The sequence below is a fragment of the Pinus tabuliformis genome, chromosome X (assembly GCF_031772625.1).
Source record: "Pinus tabuliformis cultivar Carrire ecotype Pingquan chromosome X, CPIR1, whole genome shotgun sequence".
NCBI lineage: Eukaryota > Viridiplantae > Streptophyta > Pinopsida > Pinales > Pinaceae > Pinus > Pinus tabuliformis.
This window is the reverse complement of record NC_142308.1, coordinates 1,237,504,994-1,237,529,087: the sequence shown is the minus strand read 5'-3', so window position 1 is coordinate 1,237,529,087 and position 24,094 is coordinate 1,237,504,994. Positions and strand designations below refer to the sequence as shown.

The 24,094-nt window shown below is 32.8% G+C and overlaps 1 protein-coding gene across 1 annotated transcript; it reads left to right on the top strand.

The window, feature by feature from the left end:
• The first annotated feature begins 656 nt into the window (after nt 1-656).
• LOC149144434 (L-ascorbate oxidase-like) lies at nt 657-5,417 on the top strand. Its single transcript, XM_089447191.1, has 5 exons — nt 657-1,012; nt 1,096-1,188; nt 1,363-1,575; nt 4,180-4,371; nt 4,464-5,417. The coding sequence occupies exons 1-5, from the start codon at nt 740-742 to the stop codon at nt 5,415-5,417; spliced, it is 1,725 nt and encodes a 574-aa protein (XP_089303317.1). The 5' UTR covers nt 657-739.
• Nucleotides 5,418-24,094: the final 18,677 nt, after the last annotated feature.

Below are 24,094 nucleotides of genomic sequence, written 5' to 3'. Positions count from 1 at the left end.
ACAATTTTGACATAATACAGGTCATCAAAATTTTGACCTTCTCGTATGATAACTTCAAAACAACCATCGAGTCATTTTCAAATAATTACATTTAAGAGGGGTTATTCTAATCTCATAACAATTTTTGACATAATATATATGTCATCAAAATTTTGACCTTCTAGTATGAACAACCATCAAGTCATTTTCAAACTTTTCTATTTTATTAGGTGGAAATGTCATCGGTCTACCGGGCCACCGACCAAAGCAACTTCCACATTACTCAGAAACGAATATTCTCCAATCTATCAATAAAAGTGACGGTGCTGTGTATACACCATTATCACTGTACACCGAACCCAAAACATAAAGTTCTATGGGAGTTCTAGAACCGAATACAGGTCTGTGGTCACCTGCTAAGGCTGCTATAAAGTCAAAAAAGAAAAACTGCACTGCAATTCAGACAGCTTTCTGCTTCCATATCGAATCTATCGATCAACTACCCACATTTAACCAAAAAAAAAAGAAGAGAAGAATGACAAGTTGGTAATTTAACGGTCTCTCTATATATAACTACGGAGGAGTAGATGTGCAAGCCTATCGCCCTCTGCTACTCTGCTATATAAAGCCACTAGGCTAAATACCTCATACAGTACAGCATTGCAGCAAACTGCTCGTTGAGGTGAGATAGGGTGAATTTTATAGCAGATCAGTAGATTTGTTATAGCAGGGTTTTGGTCAGATTGCAAGCGCCATTGCCATGGGCACCTGCCAATCATCTATCTGTAGCTTCTTGTTGATCTTTGTTTTATTAGCCCTTGTGCAAACTGTATTTAGCAGGAGTAGGCATTATAAATGGCAAGTGAATTACTTGCTGTGGTCTCCAGACTGTGTAGAAAGTGTTTTGATAGCCATCAACGAGGGGTTTCCAGGACCTACTATTCAGGCCGAAGCGGGAGACACCATTGTGGTGGAGTTGGAGAATAAACTTCCCACTGAAGGAGTAGTCATACACTGGCATGGCATCCGACAGGTGCTCATTCTTATTGTTTAGTACAGGGGATCAATAATCCTCGTATGAAATGCAAGTATTCTAAATTGTTTTTATCTTGGCAGCGAGGAACGCCTTGGTCAGACGGGACAGCCTCAGTCACGCAATGTGCTATCAACCCCGGGGAGACTTACGTTTACAGATTCGTGGTGGACAAGGTATGATCAAATTGATTATGACTCGTAATTTTTCAAGTGAGAAACTCATTTTCCTTTCCAAGTCTATATTCGAGCCTAATGCGCATGAATTAGAATGTGATCATAATTTTTCATAGGACTTTTCTTCAATAGTGTAATAAAGTAAAATAACTTATATGGAATTAATCGGGGCAGCCTGGGACATATTTCTATCATGCGCACCACGGAATGCAACGGTCTGCGGGTCTGTATGGGCTTCTCATAGTGGACGTTGGGAAGGGCGAAAAGGAGCCGTTTCCGTACGATGGAGAGTTGAATATAATTGTTAGCGACTGGTGGCACAAGAGCATCTACGAGCAAATGACAGGCCTCCATTCGAAACCTTTTCGCTGGATCGGGGAGCCTCAGGTAACGAACTCATGCATATTCATGGTGGTTATTTTCATAACTTCAACAGGAACAAGCACAATCATAACACAAGTGTGATTGTTGTAAGTGCGTCAATATTATCTTTTTATAAAAATGTCTTCTGATAATTTGCGTGATAATGATAATTTTATAATTTTACTAGATGAAAAAATAAATATAGATTTAAAGATGTAAGGAACAAGCATACATGTCAAAAAATTTATTATAAAAGACAAATTTAAATTAAAAGTAAATAATTTAAAAGAAAATATTTATCAATATAATTAATATTTATTTATTATATTATTTTATTAAATTAAATTTAAAAAATATATTTATAAATTTATAAAAAATATAGTTAATTAAATTATTATAAATCTTTAAATAATTTTGTTTATAGGTTTTTAGATTGACGGTGAATGTGTATATTGTTAGTCAAATAAATGTTTTGATAATTTCACAATATAATAAGATAAACGCCCTTATATCCATATTAAAATCCTATAAAAAATGAATATATTAATAATATATATAATAAATAGAAGTGAAGCTTTTTTATCTATATTCAAATTTTATAAATTCCTTTTCATCTATATTCAAACCCTATAAATTACATAGAATAAATAAATGTGGTTTAACTCTCATTTATTCATCAAAAATACTATAAAGACCTTACTACATAGTCTCTCTAAAATATTTGTATAAGCTAGACAAAAATATTTTTATATATCTATCATTTTATATATTTCATTTTTATGTTTTTTATGATAATATATTATATTAATTTATTTATATTTATATAAATATTTTTTTTTATGTTTTTGCATCTTTTATTTTAAAGGAACGAAATTTAATTATAATTGATATATTTTTATACATAAATATTTTATGTAAATATAGATTATTAATTAAATTAATTTCATATTGATAAAGTCTCGTTTTTTCATTAAAATTTTACTATAATTTTTTTTTGTTATTTGTTAAATAATTTATAATTTTTTTTCAATTTTTGATTTTTTTTAATTCACTTCATTCTATTATAATATCAAACTCTTATCTAAAATTTACCATCTTTTGTGTAATTCAAATATTTCTTTTTATTTATATATTTAATTTTTAATTTTTTGTCATGTTATATATTTTATTTTTAGTACTTTTAAAATATCTATAAATACTCTTTCTAGTAAATTATAAAGAGTTTATCTAATAATTTATCTTCTTCAATACATTTGATTTTAGTAGTGTATCTACATTTATGTAAATTTTTTTATCTTTCTCTACTTCATAAATCTCTTCTTATTATATAATTTATTTTGAATATAAATATAATAAATAATATAGGGTTCTTTAATCTATTTACATCTTCATAATGAAATAGATTTTACATAGAGGAAAATGTATCTATGTTTTTGTTTTAATTAAATCTATTGCATCATTTCAAACATCATTTAAATTAAATTCAACATCCCTAATCCTTCAATCACAAAATCCATATCAATTTATCCTCATAAAATATGATATATTTTATTTGATTTTTTTTATACTAAATAATATAGAATTTATTTGAACCATAAAAAATTATTTTTATGTTTATATTTTCTATAACTTCACCGGTGAGGATTTGAACTTTGAATCTCATTATTTACATAATAGATAATAACATAATCATGACCATATTAGTAAACTTTGTGTTTAATTTTTTTTAAATTAAAATAATATTTAATATATATAGATAGATAGATATATAATCAAATATTATTATATTTTAATAATAATTTAAAACATATCCAATATAATTAATTCTTTATTAATTAATATAATAAATTATGTTAAAAAAATTAATACCTCATTCTATTTTTTTTTAATTACAAAATTCATAAATCATTTAAATTATTCAAATCTTCTTATACTTCTTTCCTTAAGGGTCAAAATTTCCTTAAGGGTCAAAACTATAATAATAATTTTGATTACTATACGTCTTTTCTAAAGGTCAAAACTATAACAATAATTTTGATTATTGTATTGTTAATATATATAAATGGAATAGATGCAATTATTACAATAATATTTATACTTCATTTATCTTTATAACTATCCATATATATTTTTTTTATTATATTTAATTTATCATTATAACTAACCATATAATTTTTTTAAATAAATTTTATTTGTTTTATAGTTTTAAAATAAATCATTAAATACCCTTTTTACAATAAATATAACTAGATAATTACCTTTAACAAATATACTTAGCTTATTCTTCAGGTTACAATACAACACTATTTCTTTTTAGGCTAGTAGTGCATTACATCTTAGATATGTTTATATTGTTTTAACCAGAAAGGATTTAAGTTCGCCTCGCTCACATGGCCTCACCTGTGCTTACAATACATCATTGTTAAAGGACCAGATCTTATCACATACACTTCATTTTTTATTTCAAACCAAAAAAAATATAATAAACCAGTGGTGACATCCTTCCCTATTTATCTTTCACCCTCTCCTTTCTACTATTAAATGATCAGAAAGAATCAATTGACATAGAGATACTGTTAGAACAATCCGCCCATTGATCTCACGTTAAAGAATTGGTGGTGTACACAGTCCTTGCTAATCGGAGGGCGCGGACAGTACAATTGCTCGCTGGTGTGGACTGAAGCCGGAACTAGCACCGCCAATTGTAACAACACAAATCACCAGTGCGAGCCGTTCGTTCTCTCGGTGGAAGCGGGGAAGACGTATCGTGTGCGCATTGCCAGCGCCACGGCTCTGTCGTCGCTCAATTTCGTTATAGAGGTCTCTATATATTATTATTGAACCCCCCCTTGCAGAGAAGAAAATATGAAACCGATATTGAAATTGAATGTAATTGTTCTTCTATGGTGCAGGGACACAATATGTTGTTAGTGGAAGCGGGCGGAAACTACATCGAACCCCTTAAGGTGGAGGACATGGACATATATTCAGGGCAGACATATTCGTTTCTCGTTAAGGCGGACCAGGATCCGTCCAAGAACTACTGGGCAGCGGTGAACGTGAGAGGGCGACGTCCCAACACACCGCCGGGTTTGGCCATTTTCAACTACATCCCCAATCAGGCTACCACCTGGCCCTCCACTGCCCCACCCGCGAGCCCGGCATGGAACGACTTCGCGTATAGCAAGGCCTTCGCAAACAAAATCGTCGCCCGAGACGGTTTCGGCCCCCGCATTCCGCCCAAATCTGACCGCACGATTGTGCTTTTGAATACCCAGAACTACATCGATGGCTACACCAAATGGGCAATCAACAACGTTTCTCTTGTCCTGCCCGTCACTCCATACCTGGCGGCCTTGAAATACAGGTTGAGCAACGCCTTCGACCATCGAGCAGCCCCGGAAACATATTCTTCTAACGGCTATGACATTATGAGACCCCCGTCAAATCCCAACGCGGTCACAGGGAACTCCGTCTACTCCCTTAATTTCAACGCCACCGTCGATGTTGTTCTGCAGAACGCTAACGTGTTGACGCCTAACAGCAGCGAGATACATCCATGGCACCTCCATGGCCACGATTTCTGGGTGCTCGCCTATGGCGATGGAGCTTTCAATCCAAGCCAAGACGTTGGCAAGTTCAATCTCCGTAATCCGCCCTTGCAAAACACGGTTGTTGTGTTCCCATACGGGTGGACAGCCATCAGATTCGTGGCGGACAATGCAGGAGCATGGGCGTTCCACTGTCACATAGAGCCTCATTTGCACATGGGCATGGGAGTCGTGTTCGCAGAGCGAATTGAGATGCTTGGGAAGCTTCCAAGATCTGGACTCGGATGTGGAGGGACCAAGACATGGTTGCCTTGATATTACGCTATATTTTCATGCTTTGCATCTTCTGTAGCAATCAGCCAGCTTGCATTTTATGATTCTATTCGGTTGTGGGGTTGTAGATCTTTTTCCTCGTTATCTAATGCCTTTCTTTCAACATTTGAGTTTGGGTTTTTATTTGCATCCACCTACACCTTGCTATTGTTTAAAGATTTAGTTAAGCAACATTTACATACCTTTGATAAAACGAAGGAAGTTTTTTGCCACAAAGAAAGGATAGTGGATATGCCCCCAGAATATTAGGAAAATGGAAACAAATTTGTTTCTATCCTTGATAATAATTAGAACACTATGTTTCATATGCGTCATTCTGTATTATTTAACTAAAAATTTTAAAGATAAAAGTAATGGAAAAAATGGCCAGAATTAAAAGAATGGGAATGCTAACCAGCCTGACTCTTCATCTCCCTTTCTTCAGACTCTTTTCCGTTATTTATATTTTTCTTCTCATTACCTTTTTAAGTTTACATTATTTTTTATATATTAAAATTTTTGAAACAATTGATTCCTCTAAACACAAATTTATTATTAATATCATAAACCTAAAAAAAGTTCGAATAACATTTACTTTACCTTACTTATATATATATATAACAAATTTTATTTTGCCATACAACTTGTATATCGCTCCATATCCAATAGTATCTGCAACCAACATTCAATCATCAACAATTTCTACTACCACAATATATCCTAGTTTATTCGACTTTTTGAGGGTGGATTAAATTTCTCAGATAAATGCCTCTTGCGCATTCTATAAATGGAACAAACAAATTCAGTCAACCAAAAGAATTCTTTAAACGTCTGTACCATATGAGAAAGAAGCATATTATATATGGAATGTTCTTCTCAATTTTAATTTCTTTATCATTATTTTATTTGTACGTATGCTCGAGCCTATAATAATTTGATTGCTGATATTTGGAACTGTAAATGTCGCTGCACTTTATGCTGTTCTATATTATTTTTCGTTACTGAAATAACGTGGTCTTATCCACGTTCATGAGATAACCACCTGATAACTAAAAATGTCACACGCGGAAACGAATTAGGCTGTGTTAACCAATTAGTCTAGACCTTGTTAAAAATACTTCATTCTTTTCAGGATGCTTACTTTTCCCAGCTGTTTCAATGTGAACGGCTCACCGCGATGTTGCACAGCCGAAATCAAAATGCAGTCAACTCGGTCGCAATAAAAAGTGAACGAAATCAGTCGACATTAATTAATTAATTAATGATATCCTCCCAATTAATGATTTTGATGATTTTGACTATTTTGAAGAATGTTGAGGTATAAAAAGAAGTCCTTCATGATTTGAACAAATCAGAAATGGGAGGTCAGATCGTGACTAACCTTACCTATACCCCGAATTAAAATTCAAAGATATTTGTCTATTGCTTTCCTCATGATTGCATCGAACTGCATTTCATTACAAAGTTTGGATGCTTCGCTCCAGTCCCATCATCGCCACTATCTCGTTGTTGCCTAGAAAACGCATCCTGCACAAGTTGTATGCTGGCTTTTTTGCAATGAAATGGTGGGAATATTTTGACTTCTTCCGGTTAAAAGAATATATGATTCAACGCTCGATGCTCTCTTCCTTGGCTAATGGGCCCTCAAAGTGGAAGACACTACTCCATTGGTAAGCGTTGAGATTAACAAACGTTATTAGATGAAAGCGTAAGGCATTAAACAAATTGCTGCACCAATGCACGCTGGTTAATTATTAATAAACAAAAAAATTGGTGATACTTTTTCTGAAGATTAAATTTCAGATTTTTTAAGAATGGCTTCGCTTTTAAGTCTGGAGTTGTGTGTTTAACCTAATAATACTTCACATATAGGTGAATCATAGACTTTGTCGTATCTACTGTGCTAGACTTTACCCTACCTCTAGGCACTCGACTTTCTATTTCTATCTCTCTCCAATCACTTTTTTCGACTTGTCTAGCTGAGTTCTGCTTTTAAAGTGAAAATTATCCTGTGCTCTGAACTTAGCACTCAACCTTGTATTGCTAAGTCTCTCCAGTCACTTTAGTCCACATTTAATAACCATGCCTCACATTGTTGGCCCTGCATTATTCATTGTACTTTACCTCAATAATTGAACTAGGAACTGGATAATCTCTCTTTGAAAATATCTCCATGTTTCATGAACCAGACTGTGCTTTCCCCACAGAGTGACAGAGATGTAACTATCATATCAGAGACACCGGACTGGAGTCCCATGTCCACACTGGAGTTTCCTCAGCATGAAAGAAATGCTGGCTTGGGAATCATTTTTCAGCAACGGGTTTCAGATTTACTAACCAATAATTAACGCCCCGTAACATATGAGATGGGACATGTTCGTCATACACGTAAATATTGGAATTAAAATAAAAGGCTCGTTCTCGAGATGCATCTTCATATTCTAATATACACACAATGCAATGACACAGAGTAAAGAGTCGAGAATCTTCACAAAGAAAAGTTTGTAGCTGTCACTCTACTGTCTTCTAAGTTTCCTTGTTTCCTTTTTATACAATACACAGTAAATTATTAAATCCTTACGAAACACATCGACTTTTAACCATAGTTACCAAATTCGCCCGAATCGGGCTAAAAAATTCGAAAATTCGCCCATTCGATACGAATACCGTATTATTCGATGAAATTCGATTCGGTTTTCAACGATGGTTAAATGAAAAATTAAAAGCGTCAAAATCTGTGGTGGGTGGTTTACGTAGACGGAGCAGAGTGTTCATTCACTACGAGAGAGAATGTGAATGGTGGAACAAATAGTGGTGGGATGGCATCCCGGTCGAAGGAAAGACACTGGAAAATCAGAGTGAAATAAGAAAGTTCATAATTTCTAATTTTATTATTGTTTTTTTGGGTTAAAAAGTCAGTAAATAAGAAAAGAAGAATTTGTTACACTGAATTTGTAAGAGTTTGTTAATTTGCAATAGATGTTAATTTTGCGATGGCTATTTTTAAAAATGTTTATAATTATTACGAAAGATTTTTGATAAATCAGTTTTAAAATTAGAAAAATATTTTAGATTTAAATTTAGAATTAAAGAAGTATTGAAGAGAAGCTTTTTTTGGTGAATTGTATTTGTAAAGTTATTATATTATCTAATTTATTGGATTTTATTCAAAATTCAAAACTAATTTTAAAAAAATCTGCTGAAAATATCACGTTACAACAAGGAATTTTTTAAAATGATAATTTTTAAGATGTATAGTGTCGAATTTTTTTCGAATTAAAAATTTTCTATTCGAATTTTTATCGTATCGTATCGAATTCGAATCCAAATTCGAATTCGAACTTGGTAACTATGCTTTTAACAACGTAATAATTTAATCAAGAATCAACTTTCCTTAAAAAGCAATTAAAAAATAGAAATATTAAAAAATAGTGCTCATGGATAGTACTTTATCGAAATTCCTCAAACATTCTCTGACTTGATATAGTGGTACCACTTTTCTGAAGAATAATTTTATAAGGTCATGCATATTGGCATCGAAAATGTTCGTTATCATTTCATAAACTAGCGTTGCGCTTGTAGAATAATAGGTTGGCGCATCGCACTCAAAATCAATGATATGGTGGGGTTTCCGCTTCAGCGCTACAGTATCAAAGTATGAACGACTAATCACATTATTCTGAACTCGGCAGGGAATGGCAAATCCCCCCTTATATTTAACATGGCAGCCAATTCATGACCACTTGTGTTGTTCGCGTATATTTTCCCATGCTTATGGAATACGACCAAGCTCGCGTTATGAATATAAAGGAAAACATTTAACGACGAGAAATCATATTTATTTAAATAATACAAATTACTGATTCAATTTTATCGATGAATTTTAAATTTTAAAATTGTATTTTTTTTTTCTCAAAACATATTTTTACATCTTATTTTTATAATTAAAATTAAATTACATTAAAAATTATATAAATAAATGTAGTTGATATAAGTTAGTCTATCTCAATCACATAAATAACCACATTAATAAATATTGTGACCAATATATCAACCACATTTACTTATTATCTATTTATTAATATTAACATTAATAATTTTATTGAAATTTATAAATTATTTAATAGTTTTAATAATATTAATATTTATTAATTATTAATTACAATAATTATGAACAAATCAAATGGATTGATATTGTAAACCTAAGTGATGAATATTAGAAATCCAGGAGATTATTTATATTACAAACCACATAGATTAAAAACCAAAGGGATTAACATTACAAACCCAAGGGATTAACATTATAATGCAAGGGATTAGTATTATAAACTTTGGAGGTTGTTAACAGAGGCGATCAAATAAACTTGAGGGATTAATATATAAATCCATTGGATTAATGAACCCAACGAATTATTAAAATTATAAATCCAAGGGACCAATATTATAAACCCAAGGGATTAAAAATTAAAGAAATTAATATCATAAACCCGATAGATTAATCAACCCAACTAATTATTAAAATTATAAATTAAAATGATTAATAAACCCAAGTGATTAATATTATAGATCCAAGAGATTGGTAAACACAAGGGATTAATATTATAAACCCTAATATTACAAATTATAAATCCAAAAGATCAATATTACAAATTATAAACCCGTGGGATTAATATTAAAAACCCGAAGGATTAATATTGAGAACCCAACATATTAATATTCTATACCGAAGAGATTAATAAACCTAAAGAATTTGTATTATAAACCCAAAGGATTATAAAACCCAAGAGATATAAATTAAACCTTAGGATTAATATTATAAACCTTATGAATAATATTATACCTTAGGAATATGAACCCTTAGATTAATAAACCCAAGAGATTGATATCATAAAGGAAAGAGACTAATAAACCCAGATTATAACCCAGCGGAATAATATTTTCATATTGAGACAATCTTTGTTATTATGCAACATTGGACCATTGATGACCATGTTTGGCCATGGCTAACCATGGTCAACCATTGACCACCATTGTTGACCATGTTTGACCATGCTTCACCATAATTGATATTTAATACTAATATTAATATTAAAAATATTAATATCAAAAAATTATATTAATTAATTATTAATTTATTTGTAATATATTATTAATTTATTATTATTCATTTTCATATTGAGACAATCTTTGTCATAATGCAACGTTGGACCATTGTTGACCATGGTCATCCATGGTTGACCTCCGTTGACCATGGTTGACCATTTTTTGCCATGGTTCACAATGGTCAACCCTGGTTGACCATTGAACACCATGGTTGACCATGGTTGACCTTGGCTCGTCATGGTTAACGATGCTTCACCATAATTGATATTATAAATCCAACATAATAATAAACCCAAGGGATTAAGATTAAAAATCCAAGGGACCATAAACCCAAGGGAATAATTTGAAACCCAAGGCAAAAATATGAAACCCTATAAATTTAAAGCTTTTGATTAGTAAACTAAAGGGATTCATGTTAAAACCCAAGGAAATAATAAACGCAACGAAATAATATTAAACGCTACAAATATGAACCCATATTGAGACAATTTTTGTCACAATGTAACCTAGGTGGATGTTGGTGGCCACCTGCCTATTCCACTTGGACCCCCACCACTATCTCTTTCAGTTTTTTACTTTTCTTAATTGTAGCACAATTTAGTATTTTTGGCATTTTTTCGGGTCCTGACCTTCCAAAGCCATTTTGAGGCCCTAAATGATGTTTTCTCGGAAACATGGGACGAAAATTTGCCATCAACCGATGTTGGGAACTCGAAATTTTTAGTCCTTGGATAGATATTTCTAACAAGGTATTGCGCATATCAAACATAGATCGTATGCCAAACTTCCGACCTGGGGAAGTTGATGTACCAATTTACCCAAACAGGGCCCATAGTTTTGTCTTTTCCTCTCCTAGGGTTAGGTTTCTTTATGATTAGGGTTTTTAATTATTTCTCAATAATAAATAGGCATTTGAGCCTCATTGTAACACAGTTTAGAGGCATGTAGCCACCACATCTCTTCTCAGAGATAAGCTACCATCGTCTGAGCTAGTCGTATTTCCATTATGTTTGTAAGCATATTTCAGTATTTGGTATTAATGAAATGAATCTCAGTATTTATGGTTACATTTGTAATATGTTTCATTCCTGTTTAAGTTCGGATCACAATGCAACATTGGACCATGATTGATTTTTAAATATATGGTTGATCATGATGATATTATAAACCCAAGGGAATAATATAAACCCCAAGATACATAAAACCCAAGACTAATATTATAAAACCTTAAACAAACATGGTTAACCATGGATGATTTTCATATTGAGACAATCTTTCTCACAATGTGACGTTAGACCATGCTTGATCATGGTTGAACCATTAGATTAACAAACCCAACGGATTAATATTATAAACCCAAGGTATATAAACCTTAAGATAAATATTAAAACCCTAAAATAAACATGCTTGACCATGGTTGACATGGTTGATCATGGTTGATTTTCATATTGAGACAATCCTTCTCACAATGTGACATTGGACCATGCTTGAACATGATTGATTTTCATATTGAGACAATATTTGTCACAATGTGATGGTGGACCATGGTTGATTTTCATATTTAGAAAATCTTTGTCACAATGTGATGTTGGCTCATGGTTCACCATGATTGGGCATGGTTGATCATGATTGATTTATAAAATATGGTTGACCATTATTGAACATGGTTGAGCATGATTGACCATTGTTGACCATGATAGATACTATAAACCCAAGGGATTAATAATAAAAACCAAAGGGAATATAAATCCAAGGGAATAATATTGAACCCTAGGAATATTAACACTTAGATTAATAAACCCAAGGGATTGAGATTATAAACCCAACGGAATAATATTAAACCCTAGGAATATGAACCCTTACATTAATAAACCCAAGATATTCATATTATAGACGCAAGGGAATAATAAACCCAAAGGGTTAATACTAAAAACCAAAGGATTATGAAACCAAGGGAATAATATTAAACTTAAGGGATTAATAATATAAACCCATATAAACCTTAAGATAAATATTAAACCCTAAAATAGATATGGTTGACCATGGTTGATTTTCATATTAAGATAATCCTGGTCACAATGCAATGTTGGACGATGATTGCCTATGCTTGACCGTGATTAAACACTTATATTAATATTATAAACCCTAATATTAATTTAATAAATCCTAATTTTGAATATTATATTATAAATACTATTAGTAGTTTGAATAATTTGTCTTTTAATTATCTTATTCTCATATATATATATATATATATATAGATATATTCTTTATTTTATTAATTTATTTTTACAAATTATTGATTTAATTATTAAAAGTGTAATTTCAAGGAGGGCTAATTTATCTTCTTACTAAAAATATAGCCGATAAACTTAAGCCCCTTGTTGGCCATAGAAAATCCTTTGTCAAGGACTTTGCATCATTTATCAAAGAGTTAAAGAGTTTCAAGCTTGATCTGAATGAAAAGCTTGTGAGCTTCGATGTGGTCTTCCTCTACACTAATATCCCTATCAACGAGGCTATCAAAGTCACCAAGCACATTACGGATTCTGATACAACTAATTTAGTTGGAATTTATCTTACTTCTACTTTCTTTACATTCGATAGGGAATTCTATGAGTAAACTTGCAGTGTCGATGTGGGTTCCCCCCTCTCTCCTATAGTAACTAATCTATTCATGAAGGATTTTGAATCAAAGGCCTTAACTTCTTCTTGTCTTTTGGCTAAGATGTGGAAGAGGTTTGTGGATGACAATTTTGTCATCTGGTCCCATAGTAGGGAAGAGTTGGAACTATTTTTCCTCCATATTAACAATCAATCTAGTTCCATAAATTTCACCATGGAATTTAAAGTACTGGTAGTCTGCCATTCCTTGCCGTTCTCATCTCAATGAATGATGGTGGCTCTTTTTCTCATTAGGTATTTCATAAGAAAACTCATACGGAGCGATATCTTCACGTCAATTCTCATCATTTTCCAGCTCAAAAAATTGGTGTTATCAACACCTGAGTGACTAGAGCTTTAAGAGTTTCTGATGACAGCCATCTCAATGAAGGGAAATAACATCTCCCAAGTGGTTTCTTTAATAATGGGTATAGTAGACACCCATGTACTAAGTCTTTCCTTAGAGTTGAAAAGGGTTCTTGTGCTAAGAAAGATACCGAGGATCGATTTTCTAGTGTTCATTTTCCTTTACTTCAAGGGACCATGGACAAGATTGCGAGGGTCCTAAGGAAGCATAAGGTGGCTTCAACCTTTAGGCCTTTAAATACCATCTGGAGCTCTCTTAGATCTGTAAAATACCTAGTGGACCCCAAGAACATGAAGGGTTTTTACGTTATCCCATTCTCTTGTAGGATTCCCTACATTGGTGGGCCTGGTCACTTGATTAATCAAAGTATTTGAGAGCATGTCGATGACATCAAGCATGGCAGGGCCCACTCCTCCTCTTCGGCAAAGCATGCAGATAAATATAAGCATCACATTTTCATTGAGAAAACCCAATTCTTTGCTAGGGTTAGTCATTTCCATCACATTAAATTGAGGGACGCATCAGAAATCAAAAAAATACCCAATAATTTGAATAGAAACAATGGTTGGATTATTAGCAGAAGTTGGGTCTCTGTCCTCTCCTCCTAGTTTTTTACGTTTCTTTTTCGGATTTATTTTGTTTGTGTATTTATCTATGTAGGTATTGGTGTCCGTTTTTATAGTATTTTTTGTTGGTTTATTCTCCATTAGAGTTTATATTCTTGATCTCTTTTGTTTTCTTAAGTGTTTTATCATTCTATTTGTTCTTAACTCCTTTTAGTATTTTTGTTATTTGTTTAATGGACCTCAACACTGTATTTTATGGTTGACCTTGTTTTATTTATTAATTACTTATATATATATATATATATATATATATATATATATATATATATATTTCTTGACTTGTGTATATTTTTGCTTTATTTTATTTATTTTTCATTAATTATTTTTATTTTAGTTTATATTATTTTCGTTAATTATTTTTATTTATTAAATGATCTTGGCTCAATTAGGCTCTTGATTCCTTTTTATAATTTTGACTTCCCTCTTTGTTTGGATTTTGACTTTGATTCTTTTATTCTTGTTAGTTGTTTTTTTTCTCGATTATTTCCAAGTAATAGAATTTTCTAATAATATTTGATATTAATAGATTAATTTAAGTATTATTTTTCAAAAACTAGTCGTTTGATATAGCCGTTACTTATTAATATTTATTTTTAATAAATTAATATCATAATTTAAATATTATTTTTAAAAACTAGTCATTTAATATAGTCGTTACTTAATAGTATTTTTTTTAATATATTAATAAATTAATATCATAATTTAAATATTGTTGTTCAAATATAGTCCTTAATTGAAAATATGGTCTCTACATTTCTCTCTATTTAAGCCTTTTCCATGGTCTGCCTCTTGATCTGGTCCTGATGATGAACCATTGTTGGTTCGAAACGCGTAAGACAAAATTTCTCTTATGTAATTTCTAACGAAATACTTTTCTTACTAAATTAATTAGGTTATTATTAAATTAGTTATTTGTTGTCCATTATTTTTCCCTTTTATGATATTTTTCTAGTTTTTGTTTTTTATTTTATTGCTTTTTCTTTGTTATTTTATTTACCTATTATTGTTATTTCTTGTTTTGATGACTTTCAGTTTTTTTTTACTGGATTATTTATTTATTTATTCTCTAACGTTATTTTTTGAATATAATATTATTCATTGAGATTTAACCATTGCATCTCCCCTTTATTTACTCTCACTTTGGGTGACACTAACTATCTTCACCCAGATGATAAATCACAGTAAGTGGTTTGAAATGGGTCGACCCTAAAAATTTCTTTGTGATTCATGTGGAAGAGACTTGATATAAAATCTTAATTTTATAATGTTGTTATGTGATATTAACTAAATTCCATTATAATGCAACATTATGACAATGTTTTTCACAATTTAACGTTGGATAGATTTCTGTAACATTTCATTGGGATTATATTGTTAAATATTTTTACGTTTGGGTATTGGTAAATATGGTAAACCCTAACATGAATATTAAACGCAAGGATTAATAAAATAAACCCTAAAGTTCATATTATAAACCCTACGATTATAGATTCAACCATAAATATTACAAACCCTAAGATTAATATTATAAATCCTAATATTAATATATAATACCCTATATTTAATATATTCTATTATTATAAATTTTATTCTATTATATTCCACATAAATTTTTATTATTAAAAAAATATTCTATAATTTCTCTTAATCAAATATATACACTTTTATAAAATTAATAATAAAAATATCATATCATAAACCCAAAAAATCAAGAAACAATTAACATTTTTGGCCAACATTTCCACTGCTCTATCATGTCTAAGTTTTATTTGATTCTAAAAAATAAATTAAAATTATGTATTATGGTTGTTTATATATTAACATTCTCTTGCCAATAGTTTTATTCCTACATCATCAATATCCCTAATGTCGACTCCTCCACATACTGCAACTATCACTATAACATATGTAGAACCACCGTCTCCGCCATGTCTCGCCTTGGAAACCATCTGTCACGAAGACCACATACCAAGGTATACACCCATCGGTATGTCATACATCATAGATCATCTCAATCCATGATCATTGACCACCCTGTCACAATCTCCACATGCTGCTCTCCATCATGGAAGGCTGGTCCCTCCATCCAAGCTACAAGACCACTACAACATCTCGTGTCGACCATGTGAACCACTGCCATGATACTCCAACACACTGCTAACACATCTCTACACACTGCATGCCCCCATATCTGAACTAGTTAGGTAGCTAGTCCAACTGCCACGCTCAAACCATGAGAGTGAACATCCACATGTCATCATCAGTCGTTTCTCAAAACATCCTGTCACATCCTCAACTCGATCAAGAATCCATCTCCATATAAGCAAGCCATGCCCAGGTCCATGAAGTAGCCCTCATCTCATCTGCAACATGTTGTCCATGATGTTTGGTGTCAATGTACTACATGAAATCAGCCACATCTATCCCAACATCATCCATGTGTGTATCTCCTCCATATGAAGAGATCATCTCATCAATCTCCAACTCTCGGTGTGCCACATCCAGGTCCATGAAGCATCCTCCATCATATCTGCAATGTGTCATCCCTCAAGTCAACCATAGAAACAAGTATACACCTGTCTCATCTATCCATGTGCTGCCCATGATCATAGATCAATCAGCTCCCATATCAAAAGGTAGTTGAGTCTCGGCTCAACCCATGTCCAAGTGTTGCCACCAAGGCATCATCATTGTTGTAACTCCATCACTCCAAAGTGTCTCATATCTATCCTCCACATCAAGTCACTCTTCCAAGTCATACCCATGCATGTACTTGAAAGTATGCACCTGCATCAAAGTCCCTGACCTCAGCTCCTCAATGCATTAGATCCTCCAAGTCCATCATATATGAAGTCCCCAAAAGTCACAACAATCTCATGTCATCATGAGCTCCATAAGTCATCCCCAACCAACACATCAGCAAGCATACAAGTCTTGGCCCAAAGGTCTCTGCAAGATGCCTCAGCTCTCCATGTAGTAAGAATGCTACATAGTCTTCTCACAGCTCCATCCAAGTCCATGGCCTCGTTGTACAAGAGTGCACAACCTCTCCATCGGCTCATAAGCAAAACATCTCCATGTCACATCAGCAAATCCATCTGCACAACATCCCTGCCTTGGCACTCCTCATTGGATGCCCATAAGTGACACCTCTACAAGTGCTCTTGCACAATGTCCCTGCATAAGACTGCCATGCTCCATGTCTTCAACCTGATGTCCATGAATATGTTGCCCATGTAGTCCAACCAGGTAGACCCATCACAACAATCGGTCATCCTCATCCAAGTCTGCTATCTTCGGTCTAGTGAACTCGGTCACCCAACCATATCAACATCACATGAGTCTCTCCATCATAACTCCCCCACTAAGGTTCCACCAAGACTTTCTCTTGTCTCGGCCATGAGAAGTCCACCCAAGCAACTCAAGTGTGTGCCCTTCAATCTGTCCATGAGTCATGCCGGGCACTTAGCCAATTCTTCATATGGTTAAAGCAAGACCCATTCCTCCGCAATGATCACCATGTTCCTCCCTTGTCACGGGCCTTTGCACCTTCTACCATAAGGTCACAAACAACCCCAACAAGTCCCGCAACAGTCAACAATCCTTGCTTCTCCATACAAGGTTCCATCATAGTCATCCATGGTAAGATCCTCCATAGCATTGGCAAACTGACTTTGCCCTTCCCTGCATATGGTCCATCTACCAAATGCTTAAGTGAAACACAAGTATCAATACTTACTTCATCATCATGAGGCTCCTCCATATGAGTATCCTCATCCATCCATGTTTGCAAACTGCATGATCTTGGTCCAACTTAATCAACCTCAAGTTCATCCTCCATCGTTGTCATGTCTGCAACATCCTCAATCATCACAACTTCCTCTTCCTTGAGAGCACAATCTGCAACTTCACCTTGCTCCATTGTCCAACCAAGTTTAAGAAGTTCGTCTTCAACATTCTTTTCCAAGACTTCAAGTTCCTTTCGAATCCGGGGATTCTCTTCTTTCGTCCGCTTCAACCTGTATAAGGTAAGCAAGAGCTTCCCTTCGCATTCTTCCAAACCTGCCATGCCTCGTCGTTCAGCTTGGCCCAAGCACAAGGCTTCACCCCTGCTAAACATGTTTTACCATTCACCAGCTTCAAAAAGTTCCCTGCAACCATGAATCAACCCTTGTTCCAATTGTATGTGAAACCAGCTTCTTTCACTTGCAAGTACCTGCTTCCACTGTCACTTCGTCACGAGCAACCTTGCTCTAACACCAGCTCCAACCGAGCTCTGATACCAACTGTCAAGTTGTGTATCAGCTTCAATGCTTCAACACCCGAACTTGTTCACGACTCTGATACCACCTGTCATGCCCCTACACCTGCGGTAGTCTTTCAACCGCTTTTAGCGAGGTGCGGCACTAACAACCGTTTTCTTTTTACCAATACTTAGGATTGTAGACTACGCCTTAACATTCCATACTTAGTTTTATTTTTGTTACCAAGTATTATTAATGTGCCTTTATACCAATGAACACCAATATACATTCATTATCAATAGCATTATACAAGAGAAATGCACAACAGTATAAAGGGAGGGGCAACTCCATGTAATATGAGTCTGCCCGAATATTAATATATGTATAGTTTTTCCAATTTTACAACGTATAGACTAAGTCCTTGGGAAACCCCAAATTTATACTTAGCCAAATTTCCAACTTTGGCAAACTCGGTTTCCCAGCTCGCCGGTATCTCCGCACGGTCGCCACACGACTCTCCAACCCTTTGTTCACCTCGTCGCACGTCTTCGCCGGTTCGCTCTTTGTTTGGTCGCAAACGCCCAGATCGTGTACACCTGCCCACAAGCAGTACCACTTGCCAACCTTTGACAAATGCCCAAATCGTGTGAACAGCATGTAGTACCGCCTGCCCAACTCTACGACCTCCGGTTCCAACCTTCGTCTCACGATCGTGTCGTTTGCCCAACTTGGGCGCGCCTCCAAGTCGCCACACATGGGCGCCTCCAACCGAGACACACCTCCGTTCACAACCCAACACTTCAACAATTCTTCGTGCACACTTGCACGATGGGCGGGCGCTCACCCGAGCCACCAAGACACCCTCGCCAAGTCTCGGCACAACAACACCTCCGCACAATCAACCCGGGCACGTCTTGCCCAACGCGTTCACCTCTCACCAAGAGCGTTTCCACCAAGTGCGTTCTACCAAGGAGAGCGCATGAGCTATGCGCTCATCTCTCCTCAAACCTGCGCACAAGTGTCTCTCCTCCAAGAGCGAAGTGCGTATGAGAAGTGCGAAGTTCGTTGGTTTGTTTGAACGCTCCAACGTCCAACATATATACACCTCCTTCGTGTGTGGGTGGGCTGCCCAGCCGACCGCCCACACACCCCATACTCGCATCGTTCGGGCGTTCCACAAGTCGGCCACACCCTCATCGCTGGTCGGCCAACCCTCCACCACAAACATTCCAAGGCATGGGTATAAGCACGCACAACACTTGGTCGTTCATCACCAAGCTCGCACTTATCGTCGCATATCCATCGCACGCCCGGTTGGTCGCTCCTCCGTTCGGTCGCACAACTGCCCGTCACACCTCCAACACGCGCCCGTCGTGCGAGCGTGCCCGATTGCCCGGTGCCCAACCGTCGCACAACTCCGAAGGCCTTACAGAGGGAGTGGCGTGAAAGCTCATGGACAGCGATAGCCGCCACTGGAATATGACAAGTTTGATTTAAAACTTTATACTCCTGACATCTTTTTTTTTTAAAGACAACCAAATGAATTGGCCACATTTCTTTATAAGGTTTGATTTGTGTAAACGTTAATTATTTTTTAGCCTTATACTTGGGTTGTTTTAATATTGGTTTGAGCTTTATACTTTAAGGTTGTTTTAATATTGGTTTGAGATATTTTATTGGGGAGAGGAGTTAATAATAAAAAAAAGATAATGGTATAAATTTTAACAGTGAAAAGGAGTTGGTAAAGTTTAAATTTAAAATCACAAAGAATATGTTAGTTATTGAATAGATTAATGTGACTTATCGTGTTTAGGGAGTATTAGTTATAGATAGTTTTTAATAAGTCAAGTTGATGTGACTTATTCTATGTGAACATTATTAGTATAAGTTATTTTATATAAGGTCAAGTTGCAGAATTGTTTGTTGAAGACATTTTCGATGCTGAGAACTGTGTATTCAAGAGATGGTGATAGTTCCATAAAATGGTCGACACTGAACTTTCATGCTCCATAAAACATTAACATGGTCTAAAATGTGGAGAAAAAAAAAGTGAAAACTATGAGATTTTAGAGTGGATGTGAATAGTAATGATAACCATATAATACATATGATAAAAAATAGTATTGTTGTTATAATGTGTATTTTCTACAAGTAAACATTAAAAAAAAGTATTGAACATAATGCTTCCATTTATATATTACAAATTATTATTATCAATCCCAAAATCTCAATCATAATTGTTTTTCTATATTATCCAGAGAAACAACGAACACAATTTTCAATTCTCCTGCATCGTTAAATAACGTGATAACTTATGCAACCTAATAACTTAAATCACAATTCATGTGAGAAAATAACAAACACAAATTTCCTGTTAAAAACAATTAGAAAAGCAAAAACTGCGAAAATATATGTTTTTTTAAGTGCATTTTATCCAAATTCCTCAAACATTCTATGACATATAAGGCTGGCAAAGAATGACAATGATCTACTTTTCTGAAAAATAAAATCATAAAGTCATGCATTTTGGCTTCGAAAACGGAATAAAGGGTACGGGCGTTATCATTTCATAAACCAGCGTTAAAAAAGTTTTTCCATCTCTTTAGGAGGCGCTTCTAGAATCATTAGCTGGTGCATTATACTCAAAATGAGTGGTATTGTATATCTTCCGCCTCAGTGATCATACAGTATGAAACTTTGAACAGCTAATCACATTATTCTCAACTCTGCATCACATACCAAATTCGTCCTTATATTCCCTTTATAATGGCTATAGTTGTCAATGTTGCATTATTTCCGTGTCTTTATGGGTGGGGCTGGAATAAGATTAAATTTCATTAAGCATAAAGGAAAGCATATAACCTGCAGAAATCTTATTAGAAGTCAAATTTAAGGGTGAGGTAGTCTAAATTATTTATATGATTTATAGCAGAATTCGTACGGTACAAATAAAATTTCGTTTCGTGGAGATTCACAGTAAATTTTAAAGCTTAAGAATTATTTATTTTAAGAGAAAATATATTTATAATTATTTAAATTAAGATATATTGAAAAAATAGTTATAAATAAAATTAATTAAAAAAAATTAATTTTTTTTGTTTGGGATAAGCTCCGCTCGCCTCCGCATTTCGTAAAGTTGGCATTCTCTCAAGAGGCGGGCTTTGAGGAGCTCCCTGGATTTTTACTCTTGCATTCTCTTTCACTGCCATTTGGTCACTCCGCCATGAAATGTGCGAGGACCGCCTCCCATCATTCTAACTTTTCTCCATGCCGATGGAAGGCTATGGTTTGGAAGTTGGGGTTTTAGGAACATTGGGATAAGCAGCTGATTTTTCCAGGAATCAAATGGTGAAACGACCAGGCCTGCCATTACAGAGAAAGTAGCAATATTTCTTTTACCTATGCAAATCGAATACCTACCTACCTGCAACGAATTGGTAACTATTTTTTTGTGATCAAACGGTTCACCGTTTCTTAATCATATAACATATGATATGAGGGTATCTAAGCGTGACAAGTAAACAAAAAGGGGAGTTGATTTCAGAGGGAAACATGCGAGGACTGCCTCCCATCATTCTGACTTGTCTCCATGCCGATGGAAGGCTATGGTTTGGAAGTTGGGGTTTTAGGAACATTGGGGTAAGCAGCTGATCCTTCCAGGAATCCAACAGTGAACTAGGCCTACCATTACAAAGAACGCAGCAATATTTCTTTTACCTATGCAAATCGAATACCTCCCTACCTACAATGAATTCGTAACTACTTTTTTGTGATTGAATAGTTCAGTGTTTCTTAATCATCTAACATATGATTTGAAGGTATTTAAGAGTGACAAGTAGACAAAAAAAGAATTGATTTCAGAGAGAAACGCCTTACCGTGTTATGAAATAAAATCTCTTGAAATAGAATAAAATAAACAACCTTCTGTCCATATTCAAATCCTAGATATATTAATAATATATATAATAAATAAGATTAACACTTTTTATACATATTCAAAATTTATAAATTCCCATTCATCTATATTCAAACTCTATAAGGGTGAATATATAAATACTACATATAATAATGGGATTTAGCTCTCATTTATTCATACTCAAATATTTCGCAAGGTGAATATATAAATATACATATAATAAATGGGATTTAACTCTCATTTATTCATACTCAAATATTGCGAAATATTATAAAGACTTTACTACATAGTTTTTCTAAAATATTTTAATAAGTTAACAAAAATATTTTTAAATTTATTTTTAATTTTAGTCTCATGTTAGGAGCATAAATTGTTTAATTTTTTTATATAATTATTATTTTTATCTTATTTATATATCTATCATTTTACATATTTTATTTTTATACTTTATATGATAAAGTATTATATTATATATTTTATTTTAATATTTTTATTTTTTAAATAAGTGTAAATATTTATTTATATTTATATAAATAAGTTTTTGTCTATTTGCATATTTTATTTTAGAGAATAGAAATTTAATTATAATCAATAAGTTTATATATATAAAATATAAATACTGATTATTAATTAAATTAATTTCAGATTGATAAAATCTCATTTTCTCATTAAAATTTTATTATAAATATTTTATTATTTATTAAATGATTTATAAAATAATTTTTCTTTTTCAATTTTTAGATTTTTTTTAATCCACTTCATCTTATTATAATATCAAACTCTTATCTAAAATTTACCATCTTTGTGTATTTCAAAAATTTCCTTCTATTTATATGTTTATTTTATATTTTTTTATCATGTTATATATTTTATTTTTTAGTTCTTTTAAAATAGCTATAAATACTTTATCTTCTTCAATTTTCATTTCTTCAATACCTTTGATTTTAGTATTGTATCAACTTTTATTTTAAATTTGTTATGGCTATCTAACTCATAAATCTCTTCTTATTATATAATTTATTATGGATATAAATATAATAAATAATATAAGATTTTTTACTCAATTTCTATCTTTATAATGAAATATATTTTAGATAGATGAAAATTTATCTATATTTTTGTTTTAATTAAATCTATTGCGTCATTTCAAACATCATTTAAATTAAATTCAAGATCCCCAATACTTCAAACAAGAAATCCATATCAATTTATTGCCATAAAATATAATAATATCTTATCTGATTTTTTTATACTAAATATGATAAAATTTATTTGAACAATAAAAATATCTTTATATCTAGATTTGTTATAGTTTTACAAATATAAATTTAAAATTTGAATCTCATTGTTTATATAATAAATAATAACATAGTCATCGCGAAACTATCTCAATAAACTTTGTGTTTAAAATATTTTAAAAATTAAAAACATATTTAATATTTAATATATATATATATATATATATATATTAAAATAATTACTATTTTATATTGAAAATGTCATCATATATAATATATTTTTTAATAATAATTTAAAACATATGCAATATGATTAATTCTTTATCAATCAATATAATAAATTATGTTAATTTTTTTAATAACCAAATTCTAATTATTTTTTAATTGCTAAATTCATAACCATTTAAATTATTCAAATCTTCTTATACTTCTTTTTTAAAGGTCAAAACTATAATAATAATTTTGATTATTATACTTCTTTCCTAAAAGTCAAAACTATAACAATAATTTTAATTATTTTAT